Genomic DNA, 27,308 nt, shown 5'->3' with positions numbered 1-27,308 from the left:
AATGTCCTTATCCACTACCGTTTCTGGTGGTTGTAAATGTCCTTATCCCCTACCGTTTCTGGTGGTTGTAAATGTCCTTATCCCCTACCGTTTCTGGTGGTTGTAAATGTCCTTATCCCCTACCGTTTCTGGTGGTTGTAAATGTCCTTATCCCCTACCGTTTCTGGTGGTTGTAAATGTCCTTATCCCCTACCGTTTCTGGTGGTTGTAAATGTCCTTATCCCCTACCGTTTCTGGTGGTTGTAAATGTCCTTATCCCCTACCGTTTCTGGTGGTTGTAAATGTCCTTATCCACTACCGTTTCTGGTGGTTGTAAATGTCCTTATCCCCTACCGTTTCTGGTGGTTGTAAATGTCCTTATCCCCTACCGTTTCTGGTGGTTGTAAATGTCCTTATCCCCTACCGTTTCTGGTGGTTGTAAATGTCCTTATCCCCTACCGTTTCTGGTGGTTGTAAATGTCCTTATCCCCTACCGTTTCTGGTGGTTGTAAATGTCCTTATCCCCTACCGTTTCTGGTGGTTGTAAATGTCCTTATCCCTACCGTTTCTGGTGGTTGTAAATGTCCTTATCCCCTACCGTTTCTGGTGGTTGTAAATGTCCTTATCCCCTACCGTTTCTGGTGGTTGTAAATGTCCTTATCCCCTACCGTTTCTGGTGGTTGTAAATGTCCTTATCCCCTACCGTTTCTGGTGGTTGTAAATGTCCTTATCCCCTACCGTTTCTGGTGGTTGTAAATGTCCTTATCCCCTACCGTTTCTGGTGGTTGTAAATGTCCTTATCCCCTACCGTTTCTGGTGGTTGTAAATGTCCTTATCCACTACCGTTTCTGGTGGTTGTAAATGTCCTTATCCCCTACCGTTTCTGGTGGTTGTAAATGTCCTTATCCCCTACCGTTTGTCCTTATCCACTACCGTTTCTGGTGGTTGTAAATGTCCTTATCCCTACCGTTTATGGTGGTTGTAAATGTCCTTATCCCCTACCGTTTGGTGGTTGTAAATGTCCTGGGTGGTTGTAAATGTCCTTATCCCCTACCGTTTCTGGTGGTTGTAAATGTCCTTATCCCCTACCGTTTCTGGTGGTTGTAAATGTCCTTATCCACTACCGTTTCTGGTGGTTGTAAATGTCCTTATCCCCTACCGTTTCTGGTGGTTGTAAATGTCCTTATCCCCTACTGTTTTCTGGTGGTTGTAAATGTCCTTATCCACTACCGTTTCTGGTGGTTGTAAATGTCCTTATCCCCTACCGTTTCTGGTGGTTGTAAATGTCCTTATCCCCTACTGTCCTTAAATCCTTATCCCCTACTGTTTATGGTGGTTGTAAATGTCCTTATCCCCTACCGTTTCTGGTGGTTGTAAATGTCCTTATCCACTACCGTTTCTGGTGGTTGTAAATGTCCTTATCCCCTACTGTTTATGGTGGTTGTAAATGTCCTTATCCACTACCGTTTCTGGTGGTTGTAAATGTCCTTATCCCCTACCGTTTCTGGTGGTTGTAAATGTCCTTATCCCCTACCGTTTCTGGTGGTTGTAAATGTCCTTATCCCCTACCGTTTCTGGTGGTTGTAAATGTCCTTATCCCCTACCGTTTCTGGTGGTTGTAAATGTCCTTATCCCCTACCGTTTCTGGTGGTTGTAAATGTCCTTATCCCTACCGTTTCTGGTGGTTGTAAATGTCCTTATCCCCTACCGTTTCTGGTGGTTGTAAATGTCCTTATCCCCTACCGTTTCTGGTGGTTGTAAATGTCCTTATCCCCTACCGTTTCTGGTGGTTGTAAATGTCCTTATCCCCTACCGTTTCTGGTGGTTGTAAATGTCCTTATCCCCTACCGTTTATGGTGGTTGTAAATGTCCTTATCCCCTACCGTTTCTGGTGGTTGTAAATGTCCTTATCCCCTACCGTTTCTGGTGGTTGTAAATGTCCTTATCCCCTACCGTTTCTGGTGGTTGTAAATGTCCTTATCCCCTACCGTTTCTGGTGGTTGTAAATGTCCTTATCCCCTACCGTTTCTGGTGGTTGTAAATGTAAATGTCCTTATCCCCTACCGTTTCTGGTGGTTGTAAATGTCCTTATCCCCTACCGTTTCTGGTGGTTGTAAATGTCCTTATCCCCTACCGTTTCTGGTGGTTGTAAATGTCCTTATCCCCTACCGTTTCTGGTGGTTGTAAATGTCCTTATCCCCTACCGTTTCTGGTGGTTGTAAATGTCCTTATCCCCTACCGTTTCTGGTGGTTGTAAATGTCCTTATCCCCTACCGTTTCTGGTGGTTGTAAATGTCCTTATCCCCTACCGTTTCTGGTGGTTGTAAATGTCCTTATCCCCTACCGTTTATGGTGGTTGTAAATGTCCTTATCCCCTACTGTTTATGGTGGTTGTAAATGTCCTTATCCCCTACCGTTTCTGGTGGTTGTAAATGTCCTTATCCCCTACCGTTTCTGGTGGTTGTAAATGTCCTTATCCCCTACTGTTTATGGTGGTTGTAAATGTCCTTATCCACTACCGTTTCTGGTGGTTGTAAATGTCCTTATCCCCTACCGTTTCTGGTGGTTGTAAATGTCCTTATCCCCTACCGTTTCTGGTGGTTGTAAATGTCCTTATCCCCTACTGTTTATGGTGGTTGTAAATGTCCTTATCCCCTACCGTTTCTGGTGGTTGTAAATGTCCTTATCCCCTACCGTTTCTGGTGGTTGTAAATGTCCTTATCCCCTACTGTTTATGGTGGTTGTAAATGTCCTTATCCCCTACCGTTTCTGGTGGTTGTAAATGTCCTTATCCCCTACCGTTTATGGTGGTTGTAAATGTCCTTATCCCCTACCGTTTATGGTGGTTGTAAATGTCCTTATCCCCTACTGTTTATGGTGGTTGTAAATGTCCTTATCCCCTACCGTTTCTGGTGGTTGTAAATGTCCTTATCCCCTACCGTTTCTGGTGGTTGTAAATGTCCTTATCCCCTACTGTTTATGGTGGTTGTAAATGTCCTTATCCCCTACCGTTTCTGGTGGTTGTAAATGTCCTTATCCCCTACCGTTTATGGTGGTTGTAAATGTCCTTATCCCCTACCGTTTATGGTGGTTGTAAATGTCCTTATCCCCTACTGTTTATGGTGGTTGTAAATGTCCTTATCCCCTACTGTTTCTGGTGGTTGTAAATGTCCTTATCCCCTACTGTTTATGGTGGTTGTAAATGTCCTTATCCCCTACTGTTTATGGTGGTTGTAAATGTCCTTATCCCCTACCGTTTCTGGTGGTTGTAAATGTCCTTATCCCCTACTGTTTATGGTGGTTGTAAATGTCCTTATCCCCTACTGTTTATGGTGGTTGTAAATGTCCTTATCCCCTACTGTTTATGGTGGTTGTAAATGTCCTTATCCCCTACTGTTTATGGTGGTTGTAAATGTCCTTATCCCCTACTGTTTATGGTGGTTGTAAATGTCCTTATCCCCTACTGTTTATGGTGGTTGTAAATGTCCTTATCCCCTACTGTTTATGGTGGTTGTAAATGTCCTTATCCCCTACTGTTTATGGTGGTGGTTGTAAATGTCCTTATCCCCTACTGTTTATGGTGGTATCCCCTACCGTAAATGTCCTTATCCCCTACTGTTTATGGTGGTTGTAAATGTCCTTATCCCCTACTGTTTATGGTGGTTGTAAATGTCCTTATCCCCTACTGTTTATGGTGGTTAAATGTAAATGTCCTTATCCCCTACTGTTTATGGTGGTTGTAAATGTCCTTATCCCCTACTGTTTATGGTGGTTGTAAATGTCCTTATCCCCTAATGGTGGTTATGTCCTTATCCCCTACTGTTTATGGTGGTTGTAAATGTCCTTATCCCCTACTGTTTATGGTGGTTGTAAATGTCCTTATCCCCTACTGTTTATGGTGGTTGTAAATGTCCTTATCCCCTACTGTTTATGGTGGTTGTAAATGTCCTTATCCCCTACTGTTTATGGTGGTTATGTCTTATCCCCTACTGTTTATGGTGGTTATGTGCTTATCCCCTACTGTTTATGGTGGTTAAATGTCCTTATCCCCTACTGTTTATGGTGGTTGTAATGTCCTTATCCCCTACTGTTTATGGTGGTTATGTCCTTATCCCCTACTGTTTATGGTGGTTATGTCCTTATCCCCTTTATGTCCTTATCCCCTACTGTTTATGGTGGTTAAATGTCCTTATCCCCTACTGTTTATGGTGGTTATGTCCTTATCCCCTACTGTTTATGGTGGTTATGTCCTTATCCCTTATCCCCTACTGTTTATGGTGGTTAAATGTCCTTATCCCCTACTGTTTATGGTGGTTATGTCCTTATCCCCTACTGTTTATGGTGGTTATGTCCTTATCCCCTACTGTTTATGGTGGTTAAATGTCCTTATCCCCTACTGTTTATGGTGGTTATGTCCTTATCCCCTACTGTTTATGGTGGTTATGTGCTTATCCCCTACTGTTTATGGTGGTTATGTCCTTATCCCCTACTGTTTATGGTGGTTATGTGCTTATCCCCTACTGTTTATGGTGGTTATGTGCTTATCCCCTACTGTTTATGGTGGTTAAATGTGCTTATCCCCTACTGTTTATGGTGGTTATGTCCTTATCCCCTACTGTTTATGGTGGTTATGTGCTTATCCCCTTTACTTATCCCCTTTATGGTGGTTATGTCCTTATCCCCTACTGTTTATGGTGGTTATGTCCTTATCCCCTACTGTTTATGGTGGTTATGTCCTTATCCCCTACTGTTTATGGTGGTTATGTCCTTATCCCCTACTGTTTATGGTGGTTATGTCCCCTACTGTTTATGGTGGTTATGTGCTTATCCCCTACTGTTTATGGTGGTTATGTCCTTATCCCCTACTGTTTATGGTGGTTATGTCCTTATCCCCTACTGTTTATGGTGGTTATGTCCTTATCCCCTACTGTTTATGGTGGTTATGTCCTTATCCCCTACTGTTTATGGTGGTTATGTCCTTATCCCCTACTGTTTATGGTGGTTATGTCCTTATCCCCTACTGTTTATGGTGGTTATGTCCTTATCCCCTACTGTTTATGGTGGTTATGTCCTTATCCCCTACTGTTTATGGTGGTTATGTCCTTATCCCCTACTGTTTATGGTGATGTGCTTATCCCCTACTGTTTATGGTGGTTATGTGCTTATCCCCTACTGTTTATGGTGGTTATGTCCTTATCCCCTACTGTTTATGGTGGTTATGTGCTTATCCCCTACTGTTTATGGTGGTTATGTGCTTATCCCCTACTGTTTATGGTGGTTATGTGCTTATCCCCTATCCCCTGTTTATGGTGGTTATGTGCTTATCCCCTACTGTTTATGGTGGTTATGTGCTTATCCCCTACTGTTTATGGTGGTTATGTGCTTATCCCCTACTGTTTATGGTGGTTATGTGCTTATCCCCTACTGTTTATGGTGGTAAATGTGGTTATGTGCTTATCCCCTACTGTTTATGGTGGTTATGTGCTTATCCCCTACTGTTTATGGTGGTTATGTCCTTATCCCCTACTGTTTATGGTGGTTATGTGTTATCCCCTACTGTTTATGGTGGTTATGTGTCTTATCCCCTACTGTTTATGGTGGTTATGTCCTTATCCCCTACTGTTTATGGTGGTTATGTCCTTATCCCCTACTGTTTATGGTGGTTATGTGCTTATCCCCTACTGTTTATGGTGGTTATGTGCTTATCCCCTACTGTTTATGGTGGTTATGTCCTTATCCCCTACTGTTTATGGTGGTTATGTGCCTTATCCCCTACTGTTTATGGTGGTTATGTGTTATCCCCTACTGTTTATGGTGGTTATGTCCTTATCCCCTACTGTTTATGGTGGTTATGTGCTTATCCCCTACTGTTTATGGTGGTTATGTGCTTATCCCCTACTGTTTATGGTGGTTATGTGCTTATCCCCTACTGTTTATGGTGGTTATGTGCTTATCCCCTACTGTTTATGGTGGTTATGTCCTTATCCCCTACTGTTTATGGTGGTTATGTCCTTATCCCCTACTGTTTATGGTGGTTATGTGCTTATCCCCTACTGTTTATGGTGGTTATGTGCTTATCCCCTACTGTTTATGGTGGTTATGTCCTTATCCCCTACTGTTTATGGTGGTTATGTGCTTATCCCCTACTGTTTATGGTGGTTATGTCCTTATCCCCTACTGTTTATGGTTATGTGTTATCCCCTACTGTTTATGGTGGTTATGTGCTTATCCCCTACTGTTTATGGTGGTTATGTCCTTATCCCCTACTGTTTATGGTGGTTATGTGCTTATCCCCTACTGTTTATGGTGGTTATGTCCTTATCCCCTACTGTTTATGGTGGTTATGTCTTATCCCCTACTGTTTATGGTGGTTATGTCCTTATCCCCTACTGTTTATGGTGTTTATCCCCTACTGGTGGTTATGTGCTTATCCCCTACTGTTTATGGTGGTTATGTGCTTATCCCCTACTGTTTATGGTGGTTATGTATCCCCTACTGTTTATGGTGGTTATGTCCTTATCCCCTACTGTTTATGGTGGTTATGTGCTTATCCCCTACTGTTTATGGTGGTTATGTCCTTATCCCCTACTGTTTATGGTGGTTATGTGCTTATCCCCTACTGTTTATGGTGGTTATGTCTTATCCCCTACTGTTTATGGTGGTTATGTGCTTATCCCCTACTGTTTATGGTGGTTATGTGCTTATCCCCTACTGTTTATGGTGGTTATGTGCTTATCCCCTACTGTTTATGGTGGTTATGTGCTTATCCCCTACTGTTTATGGTGGTTATGTCCTTATCCCCTTATCCCCCCTACTGTTTATGGTGGTTATGTCCTTATCCCCTACTGTTTATGGTGGTTATGTGCCTTATCCCCCCTACTGTTTATGGTGGTTATGTCCTTATCCCCTACTGTTTATGGTGGTTATGTGCTTATCCCCTACTGTTTATGGTGGTTATGTCCTTATCCCCTACTGTTTATGGTGGTTATGTCCTTATCCCCTACTGTTTATGGTGGTTATGTGCTTATCCCCTACTGTTTATGGTGGTTATGTCTTATCCCTACTGTTTATGGTGGTTATGTGCTTATCCCCTACTGTTTATGGTGGTTATGTGCTTATCCCCTACTGTTTATGGTGGTTATGTCCTTATCCCCTACTGTTTATGGTGGTTATGTGCTTATCCCCTACTGTTTATGGTGGTTATGTGCTTATCCCCTACTGTTTATGGTGGTTATGTGCTTATCCCCTACTGTTTATGGTGGTTATGTGCTTATCCCCTACTGTTTATGGTGGTTATGTCCTTATCCCCTACTGTTTATGGTGGTTATGTGCTTATCCCCTACTGTTTATGGTGGTTATGTGCTTATCCCCTACTGTTTATGGTGGTTATGTGCTTATCCCCTACTGTTTATGGTGGTTATGTGCTTATCCCCTACTGTTTATGGTGGTTATGTGCTTATCCCCTACTGTTTATGGTGGTTTGTGCTTATCCCCTACTGTTTATGGTGGTTATGTGCTTATCCCCTACTGTTTATGGTGGTTATGTGCTTATCCCCTACTGTTTATGGTGGTTATGTCCTTATCCCCTACTGTTTATGGTGGTTATGTGCTTATCCCCTACTGTTTATGGTGGTTATGTGCTTATCCCCTACTGTTTATGGTGGTTATGTGCTTATCCCCTACTGTTTATGGTGGTTATGTGCTTATCCCCTACTGTTTATGGTGGTTATGTCTTATCCCCTACTGTTTATGGTGGTTATGTGCTTATCCCCTACTCCTACTGTTTATGGTGGTTATGTGCTTATCCCCTACTGTTTATGGTGGTTATGTGCTTATCCCCTACTGTTTATGGTGGTTATGTGCTTATCCCCTACTGTTTATGGTGGTTATGTGCTTATCCCCTACTGTTTATGGTGGTTATGTGCTTATCCCCTACCCTGGTGGTTACTGTTTATGGTGGTTATGTGCTTATCCCCTACTGTTTATGGTGGTTATGTGCTTATCCCCTACTGTTTATGGTGGTTATGTGCTTATCCCCTACTGTTTATGGTGGTTATGTGCTTATCCCCTACTGTTTATGGTGGTTATGTGCTTATCCCCTACTGTTTATGGTGGTTATGTGCTTATCCCCTACTGTTTATGGTGGTTATGTGCTTATCCCCTACTGTTTATGGTGGTTATGTGCTTATCCCCTACTGTTTATGGTGGTTATGTGCTTATCCCCTACTGTTTATGGTGGTTATGTGTTATCCCCTACTTTTATGGTGGTTATGTGCTTATCCCCTACTGTTTATGGTGGTTATGTGCTTATCCCCTACTGTTTATGGTGGTTATGTGCTTATCCCCTACTGTTTATGGTGGTTATGTGCTTATCCCCTACTGTTTATGGTGGTTATGTGCTTATCCCCTACTGTTTATGGTGGTTATGTGCTTATCCCCTACTGTTTATGGTGGTTATGTGCTTATCCCCTACTGTTTATGGTGGTTATGTGCTTATCCCCTACTGTTTATGGTGGTTATGTGCTTATCCCCTACTGTTTATGGTGGTTATGTGCTTATCCCCTGTTTATGGTGGTTATGTGCTACTGTTTATGGTGGTTATGTGCTTATCCCCTACTGTTTATGGTGGTTATGTGCTTATCCCCTACTGTTTATGGTGGTTATGTGCTTATCCCCTACTGTTTATGGTGGTTATGTGCTTATCCCCTACTGTTTATGGTGGTTATGTGCTTATCCCCTACTGTTTATGGTGGTTATGTGCTTATCCCCTACTGTTTATGGTGGTTATGTGCTTATCCCCTACTGTTTATGGTGGTTATGTGCTTATCCCCTACTGTTTATGGTGGTTATGTGCTTATCCCCTACTGTTTATGGTGGTTATGTGCTTATCCCCTACTGTTTATGGTGGTTATGTGCTTATCCCCTACTGTTTATGGTGGTTATGTGCTTATCCCCTACTGTTTATGGTGGTTATGTGCTATCCCCTACTGTTTATGGTGGTTATGTCCTTATCCCCTACTGTTTATGGTGGTTATGTCCTTATCCCCTACTGTTTATGGTGGTTATGTGCTTATCCCCTACTGTTTATGGTGGTTATGTGCTTATCCCCTACTGTTTATGGTGGTTATGTGCTTATCCCCTACTGTTTATGGTGGTTATGTGCTTATCCCCTACTGTTTATGGTGGTTATGTGCTTATCCCCTACTGTTTATGGTGGTTATGTGCTTATCCCCTACTGTTTATGGTGGTTATGTGCTTATCCCCTACTGTTTATGGTGGTTATGTGCTTATCCCCTACTGTTTATGGTGGTTATGTGCTTATCCCCTACTGTTTATGGTGGTTATGTGCTTATCCCCTACTGTTTATGGTGTTATGTGTTATCCCCTACTGTTTATGGTTATCCCCCTACTGTTTATGGTGGTTATGTGCTTATCCCCTACTGTTTATGGTGGTTATGTGGTTATGTTATGTGCTTATCCCCTACTGTTTATGGTGGTTATGTGCTTATCCCCTACTGTTTATGGTTATGTGCTTATCCCCTACTGTTTATGGTGGTTATGTGCTTATCCCCTACTATGTGCTTATCCCCTACTGTTTATGGTGGTTATGTGCTTATCCCCTACTGTTTATGGTGGTTATGTGCTTATCCCCTACTGTTTATGGTGGTTATGTCCTTATCCCCTGTTTTATGGTGGTTATGTGCTTATCCCCTACTGTTTATGGTGGTTATGTGCTTATCCCCTACTGTTTATGGTGGTTATGTGCTTATCCCCTACTGTTTATGGTGGTTATGTGCTTATCCCCTACTGTTTATGGTGGTTATGTGCTTATCCCCTACTGTTTATGGTGGTTATGTGCTTATCCCCTACTGTTTATGGTGGTTATGTGCTTATCCCCTACTGTTTATGGTGGTTATGTGCTTATCCCCTACTGTTTATGGTGGTTATGTGCTTATCCCCTACTGTTTATGGTGGTTATGTGCTTATCCCCTACTGTTTATGGTGGTTATGTGCTTATCCCCTACTGTTTATGGTGGTTATGTGCTTATCCCCTACTGTTTATGGTGGTTATGTGCTTATCCCCTACTGTTTATGGTGGTTATGTGCTTATCCCCTACTGTTTATGGTGGTTATGTGCTTATCCCCTACTGTTTATGGTGGTTATGTGCTTATCCCCTACTGTTTATGGTGGTTATGTGCTTATCGTTTATGGTGGTTATGTGCCCCTACTGTTTATGGTGGTTATGTGCTTATCCCCTACTGTTTATGGTGGTTATGTGCTTATCCCCTACTGTTTATGGTGGTTATGTGCTTATCCCCTACTGTTTATGGTGGTTATGTGCTTATCCCCTACTGTTTATGGTGGTTATGTGCTTATCCCCTACTGTTTATGGTGGTTATGTGCTTATCCCCTACTGTTTATGGTGGTTATGTGCTTATCCCCTACTGTTTATGGTGGTTATGTGCTTATCCCCTACTGTTTATGGTGGTTATGTGCTTATCCCCTACTGTTTATGGTGGTTATGTGCTTATCCCCTACTGTTTATGGTGGTTATGTGCTTATCCCCTACTGTTTATGGTGGTTATGTGCTTATCCCCTACTGTTTATGGTGGTTATGTGCTTATCCCCTACTGTTTATGGTGGTTATGTGCTTATCCCCTACTGTTTATGGTGGTTATGTGCTTATCCCCTACTGTTTATGGTGGTTATGTGCTTATCCCCTACTGTTTATGGTGGTTATGTGCTTATCCCCTACTGTTTATGGTGGTTATGTGCTTATCCCCTACTGTTTATGGTGGTTATGTGCTTATCCCCTACTGTTTATGGTGGTTATGTGCTTATCCCCTACTGTTTATGGTGGTTATGTGCTTATCCCCTACTGTTTATGGTGGTTATGTGCTTATCCCCTACTGTTTATGGTGGTTATGTGCTTATCCCCTACTGTTTATGGTGGTTATGTGCTTATCCCCTACTGTTTATGGTGGTTATGTCCTTATCCCCTACTGTTTATGGTGGTTATGTGCTTATCCCCTACTGTTTATGGTGGTTATGTGCTTATCCCCTACTGTTTATGGTGGTTATGTGCTTATCCCCTACTGTTTATGGTGGTTATGTGTTTATCCTTATCCTACTGTTTATGGTGGTTATGTGCTTATCCCCTACTGTTTATGGTGGTTATGTGCTTATCCCCTACTGTTTATGGTGGTTATGTGCTTATCCCCTACTGTTTATGGTGGTTATGTATCCCCTACTGTTTATGGTTATGTGCCCCCTACTGTTTATGGTGGTTATGTGCTTATCCCCTACTGTTTATGGTGGTTATGTGCTTATCCCCTACTGTTTATGGTGGTTATGTGCTTATCCCCTACTGTTTATGGTGGTTATGTGCTTATCCCCTACTGTTTATGGTGGTTATGTGCTTATCCCCTACTGTTTATGGTGGTTATGTGCTTATCCCCTACTGTTTATGGTGGTTATGTGCTTATCCCCTACTGTTTATGGTGGTTATGTGCTTATCCCCTACTGTTTATGGTGGTTATGTGCTTATCCCCTACTGTTTATGGTGGTTATGTGCTTATCCCCTACTGTTTATGGTGGTTATGTGCTTATCTGCTACTGTTTATGGTGGTTATGTGCTTATCTGCTACCTTTAGAAAATAAATATTTTGATCTTATAAATGCAAATTCTTTTTAAAAAAATGGAGACATCCCAGGCATGCACATTCCCTTAGAGGCATATTGCTATAAGAGAGAGGTGTGTGTGTGGCCTGAATTCCTCCAGAGAGCGGGTGGAGTGCGTCATTCAGCAGGCTGCAGCGTCTCACTCCCCAGTGACTGTCATATCAGCTAATAACTCCACACTCTAAGTGTTGGCAAACCATCAGACATCTAAACCACTGCTGGCAACATAGAGCAGGACTGTCATTAGAGCAGTGTTTATGGTCCATTCATACTCAATGAACAGCATGATGGCCTACTGTACTGTACACAGCCAGCTAGCAGGGTCAACAGTCTTCATACTGCTATTAGCTGACCACTATCGTGTTGATCATCTTGTCTCATGTTGTTACGCTGTGCTGAAGTTGACATGTTCATACTGTAAACACAGCATGGGCCTTGATGGTTTTACTGACTGAACTGGGGCTGATTGAAGTCATAGTCTATAAAGCACCAACATGCCCTCAAAGTCCATGATAATGATTGACTAGAAAATGTCTCCATATTGTATGATCCTGTAAGTCCCACTAAAAGGCTCTATGTGCAGACAGGCATGTTCAGACCCTGTCAGAATGAGAACACACCAGCCCATCATCACTGTGTGACCGTGTTGACATCCAAGAATCGGGCTGTGAATGTGACCTGCTTGAGTAGCACAAGGATCATCGATTCTAATGCTTTACCTTTTCCAAGCACTCACCGTAGTTGTCCAGGCATGTTTTGCCCAGTGCTTTACTTGACAGGAAGGTCCCATTTTGGAGATGTCCAAGTCCTCTGGTTAACAGAAAACAAGGCCTGGGTTATTTGCCATGGATTGGAGGCAGGGTCAGCCACGGTGTAGAACCATCCTAGCATTGTTCAAGGGCTCGACGTCAGCAGATGGCAGGTTATTTGTGTTCATGGGAAATTGAATAAAGCTGGGGGTTTATTTGCATATCTGGATTGTATTGTCTTGATAGCGTGACTGACCTGCACATGTAGTTGTAGGAAACCGAAGAGATGAGAGGCTGCATTGTGAACGCCTAGTGGTGGCCCTAATAGATGACAGATCAACATGGAGACAATATCAAGGTGGCATCAAGGAGATTTTTTCCCCCCATAAGTATTCTGTCTAAAGAGATATATTCAGCTAGCCTGTATTTGCATTTGCCAAGTCCTTTGAATATTGTTGGACTGAGCCGTTTCCTTTGTGTTGGGTAACTCTGACAGTACGCGAGGGGAGGTGCTAGTTGCCGCTCAATGAAAGGAAGTGTGTGTGTGTGTGTGTGTGTGTGTGTGTGTGTGTGTGTGTGTGTGTGTGTGTGTGTGTGTGTGTGTGTGTGTGCGCGCACGTCGGAACAAGCGACGGGGGGGACAAAGTGTACAGACGTCAAGTTGGCTCATCTCCAGCTACATCTGGCAGGCATGACATCACCATCATAAATCACTACACACTGGAGGGATTCTTGGAATCGTAAGACACATCACACACACTTGTGTATACACACACACACACACACACACACACACATGCTCACACGCACACACACACACACGCACACACACACGCTCTCACACACACACATACACGCACACACACATGTTCTCACACACACACACATACACGCACACACACATGCTCTCACACACACACACGCACACACACATGCTCTCACACACACACACACATGCTCTCACACACACACACACACACACACACATGCTCTCACACACACACACACATGCTCTCACACACACACACACTCACACACACACACACACACACACACACACACGCTCACATACACACATGCTCTCACACACACGCTCTCACACACACACACACGCTCTCACACACACACACACGCTCTCACACACACACACACGCTCTCACACACACACACACACACATGCTCTCACACACACACACACGCTCTCACACACACACACACGCACACGAGCGCTCATTATACAGTTAATGGTATGTGGTTTGGTATGTGTTTTTACCATTTTATAGAGATCTTGTAAATGTAATTTTCAGTTTTTTCCATCTGCTACCAGGGTCCATTCAGGTTGTTGGATAGATCTAGGCTCACTGAAGGAGACGTGATGGAGTCAAGAGAGGGAAGCAGAATAGAGATGGAGGTTAACAGATAAACATAGCCGATGCTGTATGCACTATGGCATTCAGTTACACATCAGCCTGAGCCTACCATATGGGAAATATCCACAACAACATGTTATAGGACCTTGTTCAGTGTTTGTGGTGTAAACACAATGCATATATATGGTCCCTTTTTTGGCACAGATCTAGGCTCAGCTCCCCTTTCCCAAATTCTAACCATGAACACTGTCAGTACAATGTTCATGGCTGGCTAATATTAACATTTTAGTTAAGCATTGAAGGACTGGGCCGTTGGTTCATTCCATTCTTCTGCAGACTGGGATCATAAACCACCGTATTAGGTTATTGTTTCTGTGCCCATGCTGCCACCAATGAGGTTGGTTCTGGTATTTCCCCGTCGTTATTTGCGAGTGCAGAGGGATAACAGATTGACTGGTTTGTTCAGCTGACTGTGTGTTATGGCTAATAGAGAGGAGGGGAAAGGAGGCTCCATTGATTTGATGAAACTCTCACTGGGATTATAGCCCTTTATCGCTCCATTCTTTTCCCCAGCGAGTCAAGGAAGCAACGTGCAGTAGGGGAGAAACACTGCAAAATGCTAAGAATGCTTTTCATATTATTAAACCGCAAAGTGGTCCAGGCTGGCACAGCATAGCACGGTGGTCCAGGCTGGCACAGCACAGCACGGTGGTCCAGGCTGGCACAGCACAGCACGGTGGTCCAGGCAGGCACAGCTCAGCACAGGGAAGGGTTGTGCTGTGTTCTAGCCTAACAGGAAAAAAACACTACTACTGGAACACTGTTGTTTTGTTTGTTCAGGCCCAGTATCGACACTACTACTGGAACACTGTTGTTTTGTTTGTTCAGGCCCAGTATCGAAACTACTACTGGAACACTGTTGTTTTGTTTGTTCAGGCCCAGTATCGAAACTACTACTGGAACACTGTTGTTTTGTTTGTTCAGGCCCAGTATCGACACTACTACTGGAACACTGTTGTTTTGTTTGTTCAGGCCCAGTATCGACACTACTACTGGAACACTGTTGTTTTGTTTGTTCAGGCCCAGTATCGACACTACTACTGGAACACTGTTGTTTTGTTTGTTCAGGCCCAGTATCGAAACTACTACTGGAACACTGTTGTTTTGTTTGTTCAGGCCTAGATTCAGTGGAGGCTTCTGAGAGGAGGACGGCTCATAATAATGGCTGGAACGGAGAGAATGGAATGGCGTCAAACAAATGTAAACCATGTTTTTGATGTATTTGATAGCATTCCACCTATTCCACTCCCGCCATTACCAAGAGCTCGTCCTCCCCAATTAAGGTGCGACCAACCTCCAGTGCCAAGAGTGAAGAAACAGTTAGAGTACAGGCCAAAATCTTGTTTTACCTGTCCTTGGGATGAAATGTGTGATGTAGGCTGTGAATGAGGGTTATGTGATTGATGTTTGTCAGGACTATCCCCTACTCCACTATCATATACATAGTGTTCTGCCTCTGCAGTTATGGCAGACAACCCAAACCTCTGTAGAACTTAGACAGCATAGAAGAGGGATGTCCCATACAATGTTATGGGGCTCAGTGATATTTAGTACGAGTTGATAAGATTCTTACTAGACTAGGACCAAACCTTGAGTGTTGAACCATAGCATTGTGAGATCACATCTTCATGTTTCTATTTGTTCATCCCGGAAACCCTAGACCCAGTCCAATTCCCACACCGCCCCAACAGATGACGCGTTCTCTGTTGCACTCCACACTGCCCTTTCCCACCTGGACAAAAGGAACACATGTGAGAAGGCTGTTCATTGACTACAGCTCAGTGTTCAATTAATCCATCAAATGGCCACCTGGACTATTTGTATTGACCCCCCCCTTGTTTATTATCTATGCATAGTCATTTTACCCCGACCTACATGTTCAAATGACCTCGACTAACATGTACCCCCGCACATTGACTCGGTACCCCCTGTATATAGCCTTATTATTTTCATTTTACTTGATTAAAAAAATATGTTTTCCTAACTGCATTGTTGGTTAAGGGCTTTTAAGTACGCATTTCACGGTAACCTGTTGTATTCCGCACATGTGACAAATAACATTTGATTTGATTGTATAGGAGGAGTACAGGGCGGAGGGCATCAGCTGGCACAACATTGACTACATCGACAACACAGGCTGCATCAACCTCATCAGTAAGAAGCCCACTGCGCTGCTCCACCTGCTGGATGAGGAGTCCAAGTGAGTCCATTAGACCTCCCTCTCTCTCTCTCCCTCTCTCTTTCTCTCTCTCTCTCTCTCTTTCTCTCTCTCTCTCTCTCTCTCTCTCTCTCTGTCTCTCTCTCTCTCTCTGTCTCTGTCTCTCTCTCTCTCTCAGACTTGGGTCAAAATACGACCTGTGATTCCACTCTGTAAGACTGACTAGGTGATGTTATAGTGGAGAACAATGATACCATGTAATGGGAGATATTCAGGTCGTATCATAATGCAGACTCTATGAAGTCCTAAAATATACATAACCTGATATCCTAACAGTCCTCGTCTGATGACAGACCATTTTAATAAGCATATTTGAATTCATTCATAAGCATGGCTGAAATTTGACATTTTTGTTTCAGTACAACATCCTGGTAATTCCCTCTCCATGTGCTGTAACTAAATGGTCTGCTTCTTCCTGATCTGGACACTGACACACTGAATTCCTCCCACTTGAAATAGCTGGAAATCGAGTCCCTGGCACTCTGTGTTTTTCATAGATCAAGTTCCCCTTAGCCTCTCCCTGTCCCACTCTTCCTGTCCTCTTCCTGTAAGCTGTTGGTTTACTGTGAACACTTCTGGCAGGGGACTGCTGTGCAGCGTCTCTAAAGGCATGAGAGAAAGCAGGAGTTTATCGTCCTCCTCTGGCCAACCACATTCTCCCTATGGGGAGAGTTTGACTCTTAGGTGTAAATCTAAGATCAGCTCACCCTCCATTAATCCTTGCCTTAGCCATTATCGGGGGAAATATAAAACTGACCTTACGTCAGTGTTCAAGGGTGACTACATTCTATGGATGTTGGAACCACCCGTAAGTCTTTGTGCTCCTGTATAATCAGAATCATTATTCAGTAGGGACCAGAAGAGGGGAGCGGAATGAATAGGTGTCTGTCCATCTGTCGGTGTTCCTGCTCGTGTCTCTGTGTTCCTGCTCGTGTCTCTGTGTTCCTGCTCGTGTCTCTGTGTTCCTGCTTGTGTCTCTGTGTTCCTGCTTGTGTCTCTGTGTTCCTGCTTGTGTCTCTGTGTTCCTGCTTGTGTCTCTGTGTTCCTGCTTGTGTCTCTGTGTTCCTGCTTGTGTCTCTGTGTTCCTGCTTGTGTCTCTGTGTTCCTGCTTGTGTCTCTGTGTTCCTGCTTGTGTCTCTGTGTTCCTGCTTGTGTCTCTGTGTTCCTGCTTGTGTCTCTGTGTTCCTGCTTGTGTCTCTGTGTTCCTGCTTGTGTCTCTGTGTTCCTGCTTGTGTCTCTGTGTTCCTGCTTGTGTCTCTGTGTTCCTGCTTGTGTCTCTGTGTTCCTGCTTGTGTCTCTGTGTTTCTGCTTGTGTCTCTGTGTTCCTGCTTGTGTCTCTGTGTTCCTGCTTGTCTCTGTGTTTCTGCTTGTCTTTCTGCTCGTGTTTCTGCTTGTTTCTTCTCGTGTCTCTGTTCCTGCGTGCGTCTCTGTGTTCCTGCGCGTGTCTCTGTGTTCCTGCATGTGTCTCTGCTCGTGTTCCTGCGTGTGTCTCTGTGTTCCTGCATGTGTATGCATTATGATCCTCCCTGAGACATGATGACACCAACCCCCCTGCCGTCCTTGTCCCAGCTTCCCCCAGGCCTCTAACCAGACTCTGCTGGACAAGTTCAAGCGGCAGCATGAGGGCAACGGCTACATTGAGTTCCCCGCCGTCATGGAGCCCGCCTTCATCATCCGCCACTACGCCGGCAAGGTCAAATACGGGGTCAAGGTCAGTGTCTGACTGACTGTCTGGGTCAACAAGAGCTTCATGTGTGTGTCATAGCGTCCTAGCTTAAATCTATCCATTGAGTGGAATAGAAATGTCTGTAGGACAAACTACTGTTTACTCTGGCAGGAATACTCCTGGAAAGGACCATGTGAAAAGAGAAGATCAGAGCCAGCATGGTTCAAGTTAGCACAGCAGTGATAAGGTTATAGGGGTCATCTCACATCTCAGTGGGGGGGGTTGTAATTCAAGTCAGGCAAGATGTTTCATGCATTTGGTCATACAGTATGCTGTAGCTGGCAGGCACACACACACACACACACACACACACACAGTGATGGGCTGTGAAGACTTACACATACCTGTACAGGATGATTTGTTAATCACTCTCCTATAACCCAGACCTCAGACTTGGCAACCAGGAATATGTCACACATTGTGCAGGTCTGGGCAGTCGTGTTTCGCTCAACTGGTTTCTGTGTCATCTCCTGCGAACTACAAACGCTTCATTCTCTCTTGCACTCATTCAACCTTTGTTCATTTCCATGGGATTTACTATTGTTGTGTTTGGATGGAACAGAGTCCAAGTAACATTTCACAGCTTGTTTGGAACCACATTGGCAATATATCAATCAATATAATTACCCTGCGGAGAGGAGCATTAAGAAAGGTTTTAATTAGTGGTGTTGCAATCCAGTTCATACAGAGTCCATCCTCTATGACATGGCTTCTTTAGGGACATGGTTTTGGAAACCTCAGGAGTTCTGCCATACAAGAAGCTGCCTACCTGTTCCAATGAAAGTCTCACTAGAGAGGAAATTAAAAGCTGAAAGATGAATTGAAGCTGAGCTTATGTGTACGTTAAACTGAGGGTGAACTGAGTGCAATGCTTAGCTATTCTCTCACTCTTTCTCTCTCACGCACCCATACTCTCTCCCTTTCTGTCTCTCTCTCTCCTCTCTCTCTCTTACACGTACACTCTCTCCCTTGTTCTCCCTCTCTCTTGCTCTCACTCTCACACACACTCTTTTTTTTATCTCTGTCTCTCTATCACACTCACGTATCCCCACACAGGACTTCCGGGAGAAGAATACGGACCATATGCGTCCGGACATCGTGGCCCTACTGAAGAGCAGCAAAAACGCCTTCATCTGTGGCCTGATGGGCATCGACCCCCCAGCCACCTTCCGATGGGCTGTCCTCAGAGCCTTCTTCAGAGCCATGGTGGCCTTCAGGGAGTCTGGGAAGAGACATGTACACAGGAAGACTGGTGAGTGTGCTGCACACTGGGTCCTTTTCCCCCTTTAGGTTCCTGGGTCCTTTTTCCCCTTTAGGCTCCTGGGTCCTTTTTTCCCCCTTTAGGTTCCTGGGTCCTTTTTTCCCCCTTTAGGTTCCTGGGTCCTTTTCCCCCTTTAGGCTCCTGGGTCCTTTTCCCCCTTTAGGCTCCTGGGTCCTTTTCCCCCTTTAGGCTCCTGGGTCCTTTTCCCCCTTTAGGCTCCTGGGTCCTTTTCCCCCTTTAGCCTCCTGGGTCCTTTTCCCCCTTTAGCCTCCTGGGTCCTTTTCCCCCTTTAGCCTCCTGGGTCCTTTTTCCCCCTTTAGCCTCCTGGGTCCTTTTTCCCCCTTTAGCCTCCTGGGTCCTTTTTCCCCCTTTAGCCTCCTGGGTCCTTTTTCCCCCTTTAGCCTCCTGGGTCCTTTTTCCCCTTTAGCCTCCTGGGTCCTTTTTCCCCCTTTAGCCTCCTGGGTCCTTTTTCCCCCTTTAGCCTCCTGGGTCCTTTTTCCCCCTTTAGCCTCCTGGGTCCTTTTTCCCCCTTTAGCCTCCTGGGTCCTTTTTCCCCCTTTAGGCTCCTGGGTCCTTTTTCCCCCTTTAGGCTCCTGGGTCCTTTTTCCCCCGTTAGGCTCCTGGGTCCTTTTTCCCCCGTTAGTTCCTGGGTCCTTTTGCCCCTTTAGGCTCCTTTTTAAAGGGAAATGTATATATATTTTTTACTTCATATTCATCCTCTCCAGCACTACCCAAACATCAACATATGTGAATATTGCACGTTTCCCCTCTCAAGGAATTTTTTTTTGAGGGGGAAATGATGCACATCATTGCTGTGCATCATCGGATTTTAACCAGTTATGAGTAGGCATTGCCTACTAATTGGTTTGTTATTTTTAATCAAGCCTTAGTAGACAATTAGTAAACAATTAGAAGGAAATGCTTACTCATAATTGGTTAAAATGATGCACGCCAATGATGTCATTGGAGAAAAATATATATATTTTACTACAAAAAACATAGAAACGCATCATTTTCACACGTGGTGCTGTAGATGATGAAGTTGAAACATTATGAAATGTCCCTTTAATTCAAGTACACCTGTCATAAGGCATACAGAAGTTATGTAGCTGTATTATGAGGCGTGTGTCTGTGCGTGTGGACCCCAGTGCAGCCAGGGCTCAGGCTGTGTCCCATACCCCCCTCTGTTTGTATACTGTAGTGTGTGTGCCTAGTGCTGGTAGTGCTGTCCTGCATTCAGTAGCTAGCTCTGCTAGCTTCCACTCTATATGACTGCCTTCTGCCCCTCAACCCTTTAGTCTACAGTGGTGCCTTCTGTCCCTCAACCCTTTACTCTACTCTACAATGGTGCCTTCTGTCCCTCAACCCTTTAGTCTACAGTGGTGCCTTCTGTCCCTCAACCCTTTAGTCTACAGTGGTGCCTTCTGTCCTTCAACCCTTTACTCTACTCTACAATGGTGCCTTCTGTCCCTCAACCCTTTAGTCTACAGTGGTGCCTTCTGTCCCTCAACCCTTTAGTCTACAGTGGTGCCTTCTGTCCCTCAACCCTTTAGTCTACCGTGGTGCCTTCTGTCCCTCAACCCTTTAGTCTACAGTGGTGCCTTCTGTCCCTCAACCCTTTAGTCTACAGTGGTGCCTTCTGTCCCTCAACTCTTTAGTCTACAGTGGTGCCTTCTGTCCTTCAACCCTTTAGTCTACAGTGGTGCCTTCTGTCCCTCAACTCTTTAGTCTACAGTGGTGCCTTCTGTCCCTCAATCATTTAGTCTACAGTGGTGCCTTCTGTCCCTCAACCCTTTAGTCTACAGTGGTGCCTTCTGTCCCTCAACCCTTTAGTCTACAGTGGTGCCTTCTGTCCCTCAACCCTTTAGTCTACAGTGGTGCCTTCTGTCCCTCTCAACTCTTTAGTCTACAGTGGTGCCCTCAACCCTTTAGTCTACAGTGGTGCCTTCTGTCCCTCAACCCTTTAGTCTACCGTGGTGCCTTCTGTCCCTCAACCCTTTAGTCTACAGTGGTGCCTTCTGTCCTCAACCCTTTAGTCTACAGTGGTGCCTTCTGTCCCTCAACCTTTAGTCTACAGTGGTGCCTTCTGTCCCTCAACTCAACCTGTTTAGTCTACAGTGGTGCCTTCTGTCCTCAACTCTTTAGTCTACAGTGGTGCCTTCTGTCCCTCAACTCTTTAGTCTACAGTGGTGCCTTCTGTCCCTCAATCATTTAGTCTACAGTGGTGCCTTCTGTCCCTCAACCCTTTAGTCTACAGTGGTGCCTTCTGTCCCTCAACCCTTTAGTCTACAGTGGTGCCTTCTGTCCCTCAACCCTTTAGTCTACAGTGGTGCCTTCTGTCCCTCAACCCTTTAGTCTACAGTGGTGCCTTCTGTCCCAACCCAACAGTGGTGCCTTTAGTCTACAGTGGTGCCTTCTGTCCCTCAACTCTTTAGTCTACAGTGGTGCCTTCTGTCCTTCAACCCTTTAGTCTACAGTGGTGCCTTCTGTCCCTCAACTCTTTAGTCTACAGTGGTGCCTTCTGTCCCTCAATCATTTAGTCTACAGTGGTGCCTTCTGTCCCTCAACCCTTTAGTCTACAGTGGTGCCTTCTGTCCCTCAACCCTTTAGTCTACAGTGGTGCCTTCTGTCCCTCAACCCTTTAGTCTACAGTGGTGCCTTCTGTCCCTCAACCCTTTAGTCTACAGTGGTGCCTTCTGTCCCTCAACCCTTTAGTCCCTTTCCTCAACCCTTTAGTCTACAGTGGTGCCTTCTGTCCCTCAACCCTTTAGTCTACAGTGGTGCCTTCTGTCCCTCAACCCTTTAGTCTACAGTGGTGCCTTCTGTCCCTCAACCCTTTACTCTACAGTGGTGCCTTCTGTCCCTCAACCCTTTACTCTACAGTGCTGCTACTTCTTGTCTGCCTGCACTGAACATAGACATATTGACATTGTGATTCAGCCATATGAACTGTATACTCCTAGATAACAAAATATAGCCTTTTTGATTCCTAAACACACTTTAACATAGTGTAACTTCTAGCTTTCATGCTGACAAAGCAGTAAAGACATTGATTAATTTCCTTATGAGCGTCAATACCAACTGCAGGGGCCCCATACCAATTGACGGAAATGTGTGTCAGAAAAATGACTCAATGTTCAAATTCTTGATTACTCATTCAGAAATGCGCTCACTCCAAATGTAAATGTAACACTGTCAAAGAGGACATCACTGGTGACATCATGATCTCCTAAAGCTGACAGCGTGTGAAGGAGGGGAAATGGCCTGCAGGTTAACTCTGTCACCGTTAGTCAAACTCACCCTCCTAGAACCACAACAGAACTCTGTCACCGTTAGTCAAACTCACCCTCCTAGAACCACAACAGATCTCTGTCACCGTTAGTCAAACTCACCCTCCTAGAACCACAACAGATCCCACCTCTGACCCCAACTGCAGTTTGAATGTAGTGTATATCCTCTCTCCTGAACGTCTGGCAGGTATCTCTCTTGTAGTCTGCTGCTCTTCATTCTTCCTGCTGTCTAATCTGTCTTTTCTCTCTTTCTTTTTTTATTTGTTGTTTTCTTCTGTTTTGTTTTGCTTCCCAAGGGCATGATGCCGCTGCTCCCTGTGCAGTTTTGTGCAGTGTGGATAGTTTTAGCTTTCTGCATCACCCTGTGCATCAGAGAAGTTTAGAGATCCTGCAGAGGTGCAAAGAGGAGAAGTACAGTAAGACTGCATTTCCCACAATACCCCTCTCTCCTCACGCTCATGCAACTGTGAGGGGTAACTGTAGGGGTGAGGTAGACCAACAGCATCAGACCAGAGACATTTTAGTAAATACACATTGTGATGGAGTTGAATTATAGCCTTCTTTAGATATCATTTTTGTGAGGGGGAACTCATTTAAAACCCCAAGATCTCTTGTTTACCCTTCATTAAAATCATTAGTTTAGTTCCACAGCATTTGTCATCCACCTGTACTGTCTAGATATTTAGTAGGTGAACCAAGAAGGCATAATGTTTCTATTCATCCTTCCATTAAATGAGATGCTTGTTGGTCTCCTCTCCCCCTCCCCCAATCTCTGCATGCACCTGTATGTGTCTTAACAGCCAGTCTTGCATGTGATCTAGTATGTGCCTATGCTAGTCCCCCCCCCCCCCCACACCTTCTCACTAACTCTGTGTTTGTGGGGCGACCCAGCACTGAACGGTCCTGTTAGCATGGTGACAGGCACTCTAACTTCCTGTTTAACCCAAGCTGTGGTCTGGGGTAAGACACAGTAACACCACTAGTCTCCACCACCACAGACACATGCAGTGTTGTCACCATGTTGCCCTGGTGGCCCTGGCCTGTTACCCTGCCCTGGTACCTGCTCAGGGGTGTAGATCAAGGGTCAACTCACTGGTCCACCATGTCACTAGTCTGCACCCCCCCACAACACACAGACACACCTCTAAATGAAATATAGAGAACATCTAGCCTATCAGAGGGCATGGTTGTGCTATTACCATATTGTTTGTTTATGCTTATCCTGTTACCATATTTCAATCATCTCAGATCTACTTGAAGTGCCCACAGGTAGGGTCTAGGGGCCGATCTGGACGGGTAGGGTCTAGGGGCCGATCTGGACGGGTAGGGTCTAGGGGCCGATCTGGACGGGTAGGGTCTAGGGGCCGATCTGGACGGGTAGGTTCTAGGGGCCGATCTGGACGGGTAGGTTCTAGGGGCCGATCTGGACGGGTAGGGTCTAGGGGCCGATCTGGACGGGTAGGGTCTAGGGGCCGATCTGGACGGGTAGGGTGTCCATGTAAGGGATGGGGGCACAGTTTTTAAGAGCTTGTAGCCAACTGTTTTTTCTTCTCTTTTTACCCTTCAACAGCGCCGGATATAGCAGAACATACTGATGAGACTGAAAACCAAATAGCATACAGCCTTGAACCAGTCTGAAATGAGTCGCTAGAATGTAGTTCACTTCAAATCACTTTCTCAGTGATGGGATGCTTTCTAGATGCTCTGTTTTCTCTCACTGTGTGTGATTGGCAGAGGTTTCACGACTTGAAGATGGAATGTTGGTGTATGGATTACATCATCTCCTCTGCCAACTGTCATAAGCCAATCAGATTGAGGGAAACAGCACAGCTGCCAAAAACACAGCCGTCACAGTTATTGAAGAATGCTTTCCTGACAAAACCGTTTTGTTTTCTCCCATTGGAGGCCAACAATATCTCACTCAAATAGGTGCCTCTGAATTGAGTGTATGTATATTTTGGCTTCAGAGCTACAATGGTTCATTTAAACATGATCCAGAAGCACCCATTGTTCTTTTAAATGCAACAATTCAGCTCAATTATATTTGGCATGTTTGGATATTTGACCACAAAGTCATAGATTCTCCCCTCATGTATATCATCATGCAATTCTTCATAGAATACCATCTTCTGAGAAAATATATGTTTCTTGGAATATCAGGATGAATCATGGGTTTATATAAACATTTGGTTTTTGGGGAGTTAGAATCGTGGTTCTTAGTGTTGGACCTTCCCAATTATAAAAGGCATGTTTCCAATAACTGTCTTTAAGTGTTTGTCCATACAGTGAACTAAAACCTTTGTTAATCATTAGTCCAAACTAAACTGAGTAACGCTTCCAAAGTGGATCTTCCAGACTTCCATAATTCTCACAACCACACTAACAGCCAAACTCACTGTTAACCTCCATTATTTTTAGCACTATATAACCCGATTTAAATCAGACATTTGGATACATGTAACTGTCATTATGACATCATTACAACCAGAAACAGCCCAGTTCTGTCCACTGAGTTAGAACTGGTATTGTCACAGGGGCCTCCCGGGTGGCGCAGTGGTTAAGGGCGCTGTATTGCAGCGCCAGCTGTGCCATCAGAGTCCCTGGGTTCGCGCCCAGGCTCTGTCGTAACCGGCCGCGACCGGGAGGTCCGTGGGGCGACGCACAATTGGCCTAGCATCGCCCGGGTTAGGGAGGGCTTGGTCCGATACACAACCCAACCAAGCCGCACTGCTTCTTAACACAGTGCGCATCCAACCAAGCCGCACTGCTTCTTAACACAGTGCGCATCCAACCCGGTTACCAATGCGCGGAGGAAACACCGTGCACCTGGCCACCTTGGCTAGCGCACACTGCGCCCAGCCCGCCACGACAGAGCCTGGGCGCGAACCCAGGGACTCTGATGGCACAGCTGGCGCTGCAATACAGCGCCCTTAACCAAGCAGTGCGGCTTGTCTCATCGCGCACCAGCGACTCCTGTGGCGGGCTGGGCGCAGTGTGCGCTAGCCAAGGTGGCCAGGTGCACGGTGTTTCCTCCGGCGCATTGGTGCGGCTGGCTTCCGGGTTGGATGCGCACTGTGTTAAGAAGCAGTGCGGCTTGGTTGGATGCGCACTGTGTTAAGAAGCAGTGCGGCTTGGTTGGGTTGTGTATCGGAGGACGCATGACTTTCAACCTTCATCTCTCCCGTGCCCGTACGGGAGTTGTAGCGATGAGACAAGATAGTAGCTACTACAACAATTGGATACCACGAAATTGGGGAGAAAAAGGGGGTAAAATTCAAAAAAAAGAAGAAAAAAAAGAACTGGTATTGTCCTGGGGTCTAACATTGGTCTGGGTTTGGCCTGGTCCATCTTTGCGTGTCCTCTCACGTTGTTGTGTTCTCCTCCTTCCCTGTCTCTCCCGGCTCAGGTGTGGTCAGGAAGAGTCTACGAACACCTCTGTCGGACCTGCAGGGCAGCAACACGCTCAACGAGAAATCTCCACGGTAAGACCACCTGTGTACTGTACGGTGTATGCTGAGATATGTTGTAGCCTAGCGGTTAACAGCATTGGACCAATAACCAAAAGGTTGCTGGTTTGAATCCCTGGGCAGACTAGGTGAAAAATCTGTCGACGTGCCCTTCTCCTGTAAGTCGCTCTGGATAAGAGTGTTTGCTAAATGACTCAAATGTTGATGATTCTGTACTAAGGAGCGTCATTGCTGAACACACTCCAGAGTTTCCAGGGCAGTGACGCTCCCCAGTACAGAAGAGGAGGGTTGTTTAATAATGACGCTCCCCAGTACAGAAGAGGAGGGTTGTTTAATAATGATGCTCCCCAGGACAGAAGAGGAGGGTTGTTTAATAATGATGCTCCCCAGTACAGAAGAGGGTTGTTTAATAATGATGCTCCCCAGTACAGAAGAGGGTTGTTTAATAATGACGCTCCCCAGTACAGAAGAGGGTTGTTTAATAATGATGCTCCCCAGTACAGAAGAGGGTTGTTTAATAATGACGCTCCCCAGTACAGAAGAGGGTTGTTTAATAATGATGCTCCCCAGTACAGAAGAGGGTTGTTTAATAATGATGCTCCCCAGTACAGAAGAGGAGGGTTGTTTAATAATGACGCTCCCCAGTACAGAAGAGGAGGGTTGTTTAATAATGATGCTCCCCAGTACAGAAGAGGGTTGTTTAATAATGATGCTCCCCAGTACAGAAGAGGAGGGTTGTTTAATAATGACGCTCCCCAGTACAGAAGAGGGTTGTTTAATAATGATGCTCCCCAGTACAGAAGAGGAGGGTTGTTTAATAATGATGCTCCCCAGTACAGAAGAGGAGGGTTGTTTAATAATGATGCTCCCCAGTACAGAAGAGGAGGGTTGTTTAATAATGATGCTCCCCAGTACAGAAGAGGAGGGTTGTTTAATAATGACGCTCCCCAGTACAGAAGAGGGTTGTTTAATAATGATGCTCCCCAGTACAGAAGAGGAGGGTTGTTTAATAATGACGCTCCCCAGTACAGAAGAGGGTTGTTTAATAATGATGCTCCCCAGTACAGAAGAGGAGGGTTGTTTAATAATGACGCTCCCCAGTACAGAAGAGGGTTGTTTAATAATGATGCTCCCCAGTACAGAAGAGGGTTGTTTAATAATGATGCTCCCCAGTACAGAAGAGGAGGGTTGTTTAATAATGACGCTCCCCAGTACAGAAGAGGAGGGTTGTTTAATAATGACGCTCCCCAGTACAGAAGAGGGTTGTTTAATAATGACGCTCCCCAGTACAGAAGAGGGTTGTTTAATAATGACCCTCCCCAGTACAGAAGAGGGTTGTTTAATAATGATGCTCCCCAGTACAGAAGAGGGTTGTTTAATAATGACGCTCCCCAGGACAGAAGAGGAGGGTTGTTTAATAATGACGCTCCCCAGTACAGAAGAGGAGGGTTGTTTAATAATGACGCTCCCCAGGACAGAAGAGGGTTGTTTAATAATGATGCTCC

At 45.1% G+C, this 27,308-nt stretch overlaps 1 protein-coding gene across 1 annotated transcript in view; it reads left to right on the top strand.

The window, feature by feature from the left end:
* myo9aa (myosin IXAa) overlaps positions 1-27,308 on the top strand; it is a 223,211-nt gene that overhangs the window by 135,405 nt on the left and 60,498 nt on the right. The window contains 5 exon segments of the mRNA XM_065012316.1: positions 15,920-16,041; positions 17,629-17,770; positions 18,842-19,037; positions 22,633-22,752; positions 25,743-25,818. Coding sequence (XP_064868388.1) covers positions 15,920-16,041; positions 17,629-17,770; positions 18,842-19,037; positions 22,633-22,752; positions 25,743-25,818 — 656 coding nt within the window.

The sequence above is a fragment of the Oncorhynchus nerka genome, linkage group LG27, assembly GCF_034236695.1.
Source record: "Oncorhynchus nerka isolate Pitt River linkage group LG27, Oner_Uvic_2.0, whole genome shotgun sequence".
Taxonomy (NCBI): domain Eukaryota; kingdom Metazoa; phylum Chordata; class Actinopteri; order Salmoniformes; family Salmonidae; genus Oncorhynchus; species Oncorhynchus nerka.
The sequence above is the reverse complement of the archived record's forward strand: the minus strand, read 5'-3'. Positions and strand labels throughout refer to the sequence as shown.